This window comes from Alligator sinensis, unplaced genomic scaffold, assembly GCF_000455745.1.
Source record: "Alligator sinensis unplaced genomic scaffold, ASM45574v1 scaffold1802_1, whole genome shotgun sequence".
Classification (NCBI taxonomy): domain Eukaryota; kingdom Metazoa; phylum Chordata; order Crocodylia; family Alligatoridae; genus Alligator; species Alligator sinensis.
In genome coordinates, this window is record NW_005843236.1 from 61,173 (window position 1) to 71,065 (window position 9,893).

At 39.5% G+C, this 9,893-nt stretch overlaps 1 protein-coding gene across 1 annotated transcript; it reads left to right on the forward strand.

The window, feature by feature from the left end:
• The first annotated feature begins 927 nt into the window (after positions 1-927).
• On the forward strand, positions 928-9,893 carry LOC102388159 (interstitial collagenase-like). Its single transcript, XM_006038058.3, has 10 exons — positions 928-1,059; positions 2,244-2,488; positions 2,818-2,966; positions 3,333-3,458; positions 4,321-4,482; positions 4,906-5,023; positions 6,426-6,559; positions 7,252-7,411; positions 9,443-9,543; positions 9,773-9,893. Exons 1-10 carry the CDS (start codon positions 955-957, stop codon positions 9,871-9,873), a joined length of 1,401 nt encoding a protein of 466 aa, XP_006038120.2. The 5' UTR covers positions 928-954; the 3' UTR covers positions 9,874-9,893.

Genomic DNA, 9,893 nt, shown 5'->3' on the forward strand with positions numbered 1-9,893 from the left:
TCTATCACCTGGTGGTTTAAGATCAGGGCAAGGAAGTCAGAGAGATTCAAGTTTAAGTCCCCTGTTGGTGTGTGGAGCAGAACAGAGTCTGAGCCATCTGCTTTCTAGGGAGGTGATCTAACCACTCTCCCTTTGGATCTGAAATATGGGAGGGCCCTGGTCTGCTTCAGCTTTCACCAGGCCAGGACTTAAGTTTACATTCAGAGCTAAGTACCTGGACTTCCAGTCCAGTCTGCTGTTCATGCTAAGTGGCCACGTGGCCATTTTTACATCCAGAATAAGAGACTGTGAGTAAGTGCTGAAAATAGCAGTTATGTGGCTGGAAAATTCAATTTTGACACACGAGGGAAAAGAAAAATCTGCCTATAATATTAATTAGTTGGATTATCGTAAAAGAAGATTCTGCCTATAATATTAATTAGTTGGATTATCGTGGCACAATTCATGACCAGTGCCAATAAGTGTAAAAGCACAGGACAAAGGATGACCCTTGCCTCAAAGAGCCAAAGTCCCGGGGGACACAGAAAAGCTGTAAGTACCTGTAGGTTGAAGTCACGTAGTCTGCACACAGCTTTAAAGTTAAGCAAGCACTTGAGAGCCTGAATGACTGTTGTGTTTTATTCATTACTGTATTTTCTTTTTTAAACTTCTGAAGCACTGTAATCACTTGGCTGAGAAATAGTGTAAATGAGGAAGGAAAAGAATATGAAATCACAGGACTCTTATTTTATTTGTAACTCTTATTAAATATAGTAAATGACTGGAAGAGGGGAAATCTATTAGCTAATCCTTGTTGCATCACTATTTGATGATGAATCTATTTGGATCATCATTTTTCTGCTACTGAGACGATATTATACATAGTGAGTCAAGCTCCAGCTGATGGACACATCTGCTATATAAACTGCACCGTCTGAGAGGTGTGCGCTAGCTTGTGAGTAAACAGACACAGAAATGCCAGTAAGAATGAAAAGCCTTCCACTCCTGCTGCTAGCATGTGCAGCACTTTCCTCTGCTGCTCCTGTGGCTCCAGAAGTTGACACCACAATGCTTGTTGAGGTAAATACTTGCCATGGCTCCCATATTCTCTACCTCAGAGTGAATAGTCTTGTGTGTTTCATAAAAGGGATTTTATAAATGTTAAATTGCACTTCTTTTCCTCTTGTTTTGGAATAAACCAAGTTAAAGAGGCCTTAAAGAAGCTCTTTTCTTCTTTTCTCTCAATTTATCTTAATGAAAATTGTTTGGCAAAGCAGGATTAAGAGTTTCATTTAATTTGTCTGTTTTTATTTCAATCTATCCAATCAGATGTGATATAACAAAGTGAAAACAATATGGAAACATGAATGAATGATGTTCTCTTACAACCAGATTCTGTGGTTCCATATATTCAGGCAGGCACTCAAATTAGTCCTTAGTTTTAAGTCAATATGCTGAGTAGTCTCATTTATTTCCATGGGATCTCTTACACACCTAAAATAAGGCATATATCCAAGTATATACCCCCCAAAAGACCAAAAGAACAACCAAAAATGTTAAAAGCTATAAAACTTGCTATTCCTAGTTAGGCTGTTATAGCACTGTCAACTTACTGGGGCCAAGATTTTTTTTAAAAGAGTTACAAAAATGAGAATTTTATATCCATGTTTGTTTTCCTAAATCAAGCTATTGATTTTCCAAAACACTCACCATCCAGCAACATCCGTTGGTTTCACCATTTTTCAGAGTTGCATAATAACTGAGGGCTAGTACCTAACAGTATTGAAGCAAACTGTATTACTCAGAAAAAAAGGGCTAAATGATCATCATTAATAAAAATTGAATTGAAATTTGGAAAGGTAACTTTAGATTTCTAAGACTCTTTGGCAACAGTACTCATTGATAAAACAGGATATCTACATATCAAGAAGAAATCTATCCTGAATTTTAATTTAGTAAGAAAGTAATCCATCCTAGTTGCTTGGAACACAGACCCCAAGTTTCGAATGCTTTAGATAAGGCTTTGAGCTATCAACATGCTATGTAGTGGCAGAGGTGTAGTGGTAGAGCTCCTGCCAAAGGTTGTCTTTGGTTGATATATGGATACCTTCATGCTGGGGAGACTGAAGTAGCCAGACACTCACACAATCTCTTCCTTAGGTGCTATCAGCTCAGACACTGGTGTGCCACAGCCACACTAGCTCTATGGTTGCTAGGAGAACCTCTGACCTTTCACCAACATTCATTGCTCTTGTTTTTGGCAGGGTTATCTAAGAAATTTCTACAGTCTGGAAACAGAATTGCACCCTTCTTTTAAGAGGAAAATCACTGATTCTGTATCTGAAAAACTCAAGAAAATGCAGTCATTTTTTGGACTAAAAGTGACTGGGAAGTTAAATAATGAGACTGTGGAAATGATGAAGCAGCCCAGATGTGGTGTGCCTGACATCGGCGAGTATGTTTTAATTGATGGGAATCCAAAGTGGACAAGAAATGATCTGACATACAGGTAATAGTTCTCTAAGCAATTTGTGGAGCTAAAAGGGTTAGGCTCAAACTTGCAAATATGTGGGCCTAAAAACACAAAGCTATGCCCTCCCTTCTGGACTTTAGCACAAGAAGAGGGGTTTTGATATTCTAAAGGAGGAGGCTGCCTTAATGAAAGTTAGGAGGAGTTATAAGTACTGTGGATTTGAATAGCAAGCTACCTATTCCTCTGTCAAAACATGGATATAAGGAATTTTGCATCAAATAAAATATTTTTACTACAGCAATGTATTGTTAACAATAACCTGCAAGTGTCAATGTGCATAGACTAATGTTTGCTTTATCCTAAAGGATTATAAACCGCACACCTGACATGAGACCAGCTGATGTGGACGAGGCTATCAAACAAGCATTTGAAGTCTGGAGTAATGTGGTACCACTGACATTCAGAAGAATCGAGGATGGAGCAGCAGATATAATGATGTCTTTTCAATATAGAGGTGATACAAAATAACACAATAATCATAGATCATAGAATCATAGAAAATTAGGATTAGAAGGGACCTCAGTCCAACCACCTCCTCAAAGCAGCACCAGCCCCAACAAGATCATCCCAGCCAAGGCTTTGTCTAGCCAGGTCTTAAAAACCTCCAAGGATGGAGATTCCACAACCCCTCTGGGTAACCTGTTCCAGTGTTTTACTACCGTCCTAGCGATAATGCTTTTCCTAATATCTAACCTAAGAAAAACCTAGGAAAAAATAAGCTAACAGATTACAAAGTAATACCTAGGCAGTTATCAAGCAGTCATTAACCATCATCAATTATAGAGGCAACTGAAGAAATTAATTTATTACTTTTTTTTAGATCATGGTGATGGGTATCCCTTTTATGGACCCCATGGGACACTGGCTCATGCTTTTCAGCCTGGTCCCCGGATTGGTGGAGATGTCCACTTTGATGAGGAGGAAACTTGGACAAAATACAATAGGGGTAAGATTTGCCTTGCTGGCCTTGTTTGCTCAGGTAATATAGCAATTTACATCTCGAGTTGTTCATTGATTTCCAATGTTATATTTGGAATAAGAGTAGCAGATTCTGGTCCCAAGATGTTTTTTCTTCCCTCCCTTTGACAGACTTCTTTGAGGAAAGCAGTTCTGCAAGAGGCTGGAGTTAGCTGAGCTTCATTCTGGGCTTGTCTACACATTCATTAACCCTCCTTAGATACTGCACATTTAGTTTACTACTTCCTTAATCAAGGACTAACTAAATGTGCAGTACCTAAAGTTACTTTGCAGTAGTGCTGGCACATGGTTATTTAGTGATGCTTACTGCACATTAGCCTAATAACACTGCGCAGTAGGCTATTAGCATAGTTTTTGCCATGACATGCTACTGGACAGTGTTATTAAGTCAATGTGCAGTAACTGTCTCATTTAGATTTGCTTGCTGGGTTGTTTTTTTTCTCGAGTCTGTAATGAGTTAAGAGTAAAAAAAATGGTGCTGAGATAAGTAACTTCCTTTGGCAGCAAGCCCTGCTTTATGGCAGGGTTTATGTGTTGTTCTATGTACCTTTGAACAGCAGGGTCCAATCCTAGCTGGTGTCTTTGTCCATTATCACATTTTGGCATAAATAAATGTAATCTTAATTAGTGCCTGATTAGACTATGTATTCATATAACTATTCTTTTTCTACTATACCTGTTTAGGCCATAGTGTTTCCAGAATAAGTAAAAATATCTCTAACATATAGTGTGTTCTGTCTTGACATAGAAAGCTCTTTCCCATTTAGACACCCACACTAGATATTCAAACACATTGCATCTATTTTAATGGCACTATGTTTATTCCTCAGGCTACAGCTTGTTCATCGTTGCTGCCCATGAGTTAGGCCATTCATTGGGTCTGGCTCATTCTCCTGATCCTGGTTCTCTGATGTACCCGAATTATGCCTACAGAGACACTAAAGAATTTCATCTCCCTCAAGATGACATTAATGGCATTCAAGCTATCTATGGTAAGAAAATCAGCACCTAATGTTTCACTTAGTTAATTCTGCTTTTCCACAGAATATGGCTTAATCAATTAGAAGTGTTTATTTTAAGAAACCATCTAGTGTTATCATACAGAGCTCCCAGAAAAAGCATAAACAGTAAAGAGGGAAGGGACCTGCTGAGGTCATCTAGTTTCTTCTTCTGCCCAAGGGTGGGGTCACCTTTATACCTAAGTCTAAAAAAATGGTTTGTCTACATTCTCTTACTACACCTCCAATGAAGGACATTACACAACTTCCCAAGGTTACCTATCCTAGAGCAATCCATATTTTCCTGATCTTCAGTAAATGGAAGCGGGGCAGGGGGAGTGATGTTCCCTGACTCAGAGTTTCAGTTGTATTTTTCTATGTGATACAATATTAAGTTATTCTTTGATCCTTATGTAGGACAATCTCTGCAACCTGTTCAACCAACTGGACCCTCAACTCCAGGAACGTGTGACCCTAATTTGTCTTTTGATGCTGTTGCTACTCTGCGTGGAGAAATGCTGTTCTTTAAGGGCAGGTAAGTTCAAGAAGCCTGTGTGGTGGCTCATTGTACTGCAGTACTGAGAAGGAAGCAAAAGTACCAAAAATTCTTCCCCTTCAGTCACAAAAATAAAAACGCCACTTGAAATGTAGTGTAAACAAAGCAATATCACTAGAAAGTCACCACCTATATCTGCAAGTGGTGGCTTGCATCCCTTGTTAGCAGGCACCTTGTCTTTTCTTCAAATTTCCCTAAGTTGTGGCAAAATGGGTTATTTTTTCTGATTCCAAAGGATCTTTGTAAGTGGTAAAATATTCACTGCATACTGTAATTGTAAAGGAATTGTTATTGTTTCCAGTGGAAATGAAACCCAGGCTTGGTGGGCAGTCCAGTGTGGCAGCACAGTGTAGGAGTGCTTTGTACGAGTAGGGGCTGTGAGAGAAATCTGGAGACCTGTCAAATCCTGGTACAGGGGCCCCGCCAGCTCTCACTTTGTAAAGAGGAAATAGGAAAATTCTATTTGCATTCTAAGCCAGATTCATAAGTCTTGAGAAAATGAGACCACGTGTTATTTGCAATTATTATTTTACCCATTATATGTTCAGGTCTATTAAGAAAGTGGGGGAAATTGTGTAATGACCTTTCCACATCATGTGTCTTCAGCAGTATTAGACTCTTTCCTCTTCAGCACAAAAGTAGCTCAGGAATTAACTCTACGAGGTAGTAGCTGTAGCAGACTTGTGTCCTCTTTGCACTGGGTTCAAATTTGGGGTGCATTCACAGGGGTGCAGTGGTGCGGTCACACCTCCTTTTCTGACCATATGGCAGGAGTCACAACCAGGGAATTTTTTAAATCCCTGAAGATAAGAATTGCCTCCCTTCTTTCCCCTCCATGCTCAGAGGCATGTCCCCTCCCCTCCCTTCCCTGTCTCCTCCCTTTCATTTCCCCTCTCCCCTGCTGTTCTGGGGATAGGGAGAGCTCAGTCCAGGACAGTGACAGTGGGGGCAGCAGTGCACGGGCAGGTTTCCCTACCCTGCCTGGTCCCCTTGGGTGTTCCCTGCAGGCAGGAACCCATCTGCCTGCTTGTGTTGACACTTCCCCAGGATGAGCCCAACCCCTGTGCAGCCCAACTGGAGCAGCTCTGGAGCTCCCCTCACCGCAGGGCAATGGGGACAGCAGCAACGGCAGGTGGGGGATAAGAGGAAGGGAAGGGGAGGGGACATGCCTCTGAGCAGAAATGGGTAGAGGGAAGTATTCTTACCAGCTTTGGAAGTTTTAAAAAGTCCCCAGCTGCTGCTCCCATAGTGTAGTCTAGAGTGAAGGATGTACTCACCTCTGCAGCGTTGTTTGCTGTTCCGGCACCCTGGCTTGTAAAACTCTGGATCTGTTTCTGACTAAAGTGGAACTGCTTTAATTTTCAAATTATCTCTCAATCAGGTACTTATGGCGCAAGCATCCGCAAATAAGAGAGACTGAGATAAATTTAATCTCTCAGTTCTGGCCAACCCTGCCAGCTGGAATTCAAGCTGCTTATGAAAATGTTGAAAAAGATCAATTTGTTCTTTTTAAAGGTAACACAATCTTAAATTCTCGTGGTCTCTGACATATGAATTTGATGTAATTAGGCTGCTTCACAGAATGTGCAATTAAGGAATCTTCCCTGATTCCCTTTAGATGAAGCCCCATTTAAACTTAATTTTCAAGCAGAATGCCTTTTCTAAATTCAAAATGTTAATTTGAGTAGCTCTGTGACGTTGTTTAATTAATTCACTGTCAGTTGTAAGTTAAACTCCTATCAGAGTTTTTGGAAAGGACCTTTTTGGACTGGAGCTTAACAAAAGATTTATCATCAACAAAGGTTGCTCAAAGGTTTTGAGAACAAGAGAATTCTGATCCCAAGAGCCTCCATTTTAAGTACAGAAAGAACCAGTACTGCTGGGGAATGCCTAGAAGTCAGTGAAACCCAGGAGAAATTTTGAAATGTCAAACATCTACAGCGCTCAGAACTTTTGAGCGTAAGTTTTTTATGAGCATTCAGGAAATGTATTTCTACAAGTTCTGTAAAAAAAATACATTGAATGGGCTGCAACATTTTCCACAAAATCTATAAAGTGCTAATCTGACAAATTTTACGAAAGAATATTGTTTTAGAAACAGGGGTATTTGTTGATGAAAACAAATATTTCAATGATCTCTTGCAGAAGTCATGATTACTGTTAGCAGAACCAGCTGATGAAACACTAATTTTTATTTTTCTTTGCAGAGGACAAATATTGGGTTTTCAAAGAATCCAATGTAGTCCATGGCTACCCTAAAAGAATTCATCAGCTGGGCTTTCCAAAGACTGTTAAAAGAATTAATGCAGCTTTCAGTGATAAGAATACAGGGAAAACATATTTCTTTGTAGCCAACAAGTATTGGAGGTAAGTTTTAATGCTCAACGGTCTTAACATATTTTCTTTTTCATGTGGCTTGAAGGATGATTGTGAAAAATAATATAAAATAGCACTTAATTTAGCTGGGGTACATAAAATTAAATACATTTTTATGGGATTTATTTCCAAATATAACTACTCCAATAAAAATACTAAACTTTCTAGGAGATTCTGTAACCATCTTCTAGAATTGTTTATTTCGGTTAGAATCACATGCTGTAGGATCCACAAAATCTATAAACAGGTGATTTTCTGGGAAATTGTCTACATTTAACCCACAAACATGCAAATTTTTTTGTCATATCATGAAATATATTCCTGTAACTCTCGAACATCAAGGTAAAAGAATTGTTATCATGCTGGACTTTTTTCCCTTCAATATGAAGTCAAGTCACAGAGTTCACTTCAGTGAACATTTTGGATGGATGATTTGGACAGAGTTGATCCTAAACCTGAGGAAGGGGTTTTCCTATTTTTCTATTATTCTGTATAATTGCATGAGGTATAATTGTACTTCACTTTGCCTAGGAACAGAGATTACACATAAACTGGTATAAGTGATTGGAAACTGGTTCAAATCTGTAACACAACAGAAGCTCAGTGCAGATAAACCACTTTCAAAACAGTCAGAACTGGTTTAAGATAAACATGGATGGATGTAGTATCAGACTTAACTGATTTAGGTTACATTGGTTTACTGAACTTCTGTCCCAGTTCCCCTCCAGATTCAAGCTGTCTGCTCCAGCTGAGCAGGGAAGCATACTCTAGTGTTCCCTGGCTTCTGGCCTGGGTCACTGCAGGCACGTGGCTGCATTTCAAGAATCAAAAGTGAATGTCTGTTTACTTTCTTATCGGTTCAATTTATGCAGCTTAAACTAAACTGCAAAGATTGAATTGATTTAGCCTTGCGCTTTTGACTATCTGTACTTAGCCTTTGTGGTTACAATTTGTTTATATTTCATTGTTTTTGTTTAGAATACATGACAGCTCAGTATTTTTTTTCTGCAGCATGTTGCTCTGAACAGGTCCCCTCCTTATAGTCCAATGACACCTTAGTTTGTGAAAACAGTTTAGGATTCTGTTGAACGGGACTCTTTAAATAATACTGTAGTAGTACCACCATCCTCCTATAAAGATTCATCAAGATTTTTCATAATATACTATCTAAATTGTTGAAACCTGGACAAATATGGTTTAGAATTACACAGACAGAGCTTCTGCTTTCCTCAGTGGTATGACACTATATGTATGTGGTATATATAGGCTAGTAATGTTATAGTCATTTGGGGCAGCCTTGTAAGATAATGCACCAAGTCAGGTGTTTACCTTTTCCTGCCATTTCAGTGGAATACATATACACAACAACACGTTTTCTAGATCAGAGCTGTCCAACTCATGGCCTGTGGGCTTAAGAGTTAACATGGCTCCCATGTGCCCCCATTCCCTACATCACGCCTGCTGCTGTACACGCACTCTCATACACGTGCACTTGTGCAGGCTACCTGCAATGGTGGGAGCTGTGCTGTGTGCCCCTCCCCACCCAAGCAACTGAAACCCAGTGGGGCAGGAGGTGCACAGGCAGACAGGCCCCAGCAATCCCTGCAGTGCAGCACAGCTCCAGGGGGGAATGGAGCAGCTGCTGGAGTCAGTGGACAAGCAGCATCCCACCATGATTAGCATATGATAGCTGGGATAGTTTGTTGAGAAGAATGGAGCTAAGACAGCTATGCATGGGCAGGCAGTGTGGCATCTGGTCCTCATCTGCTCAGAAGTTGGGTGACCCTGCTGTCAGTGAAATCCTAGCATCATTGGACATTTTGCCATTCATTTCTATAGGACAGCACTTTAAATCTCTCGCGTCTCTCATGGATATACACAGAACAGTAACAATTGTAATAGTCCAGTCAGGTTGGATTATTCCAGTAAAAGATGTGTCACTTTTGTGTTAGGTCTTATTTTGAACTTTCTAAATATTATTTGCCCATCTATAAATATTAATGCTATTTTTTATAAATTAAGCTATGATGAAAGAAGACAATCCATGGATAAGGGTTATCCAAGGAAAATAATCAAAGACTTCGGAAAAATTGGACAGATTGATGCAGCTTTCCAGCATAACGGTAGATAAAACTAATATTTATGTTTATTATGCTACAAGGTACGTGCTTCATTGGAATGCAAATTGATTTTCAAGAGAACCTTTATGAATACTTATGCAGGTTTACTGAGAACAGGCATTCTAATAAAGGAGTATGTACTTCCTGTCAAAGTTAATTTTGTTTTCTAGAAAAATCTTTTAAATTGATTGCACAGGCAAATTCTAAACCTTCAATTTATTTTTCTTTCTAGGCTATATCTATTTATTCCATGGAACAAAACAGACCCAGTTTGATCCTAATACCAAGCAAGTTGTCAGAGTCCTGAAGAGCACTAGCTGGTTTGGTTGTTAATCACAGTGATTTCCATAACT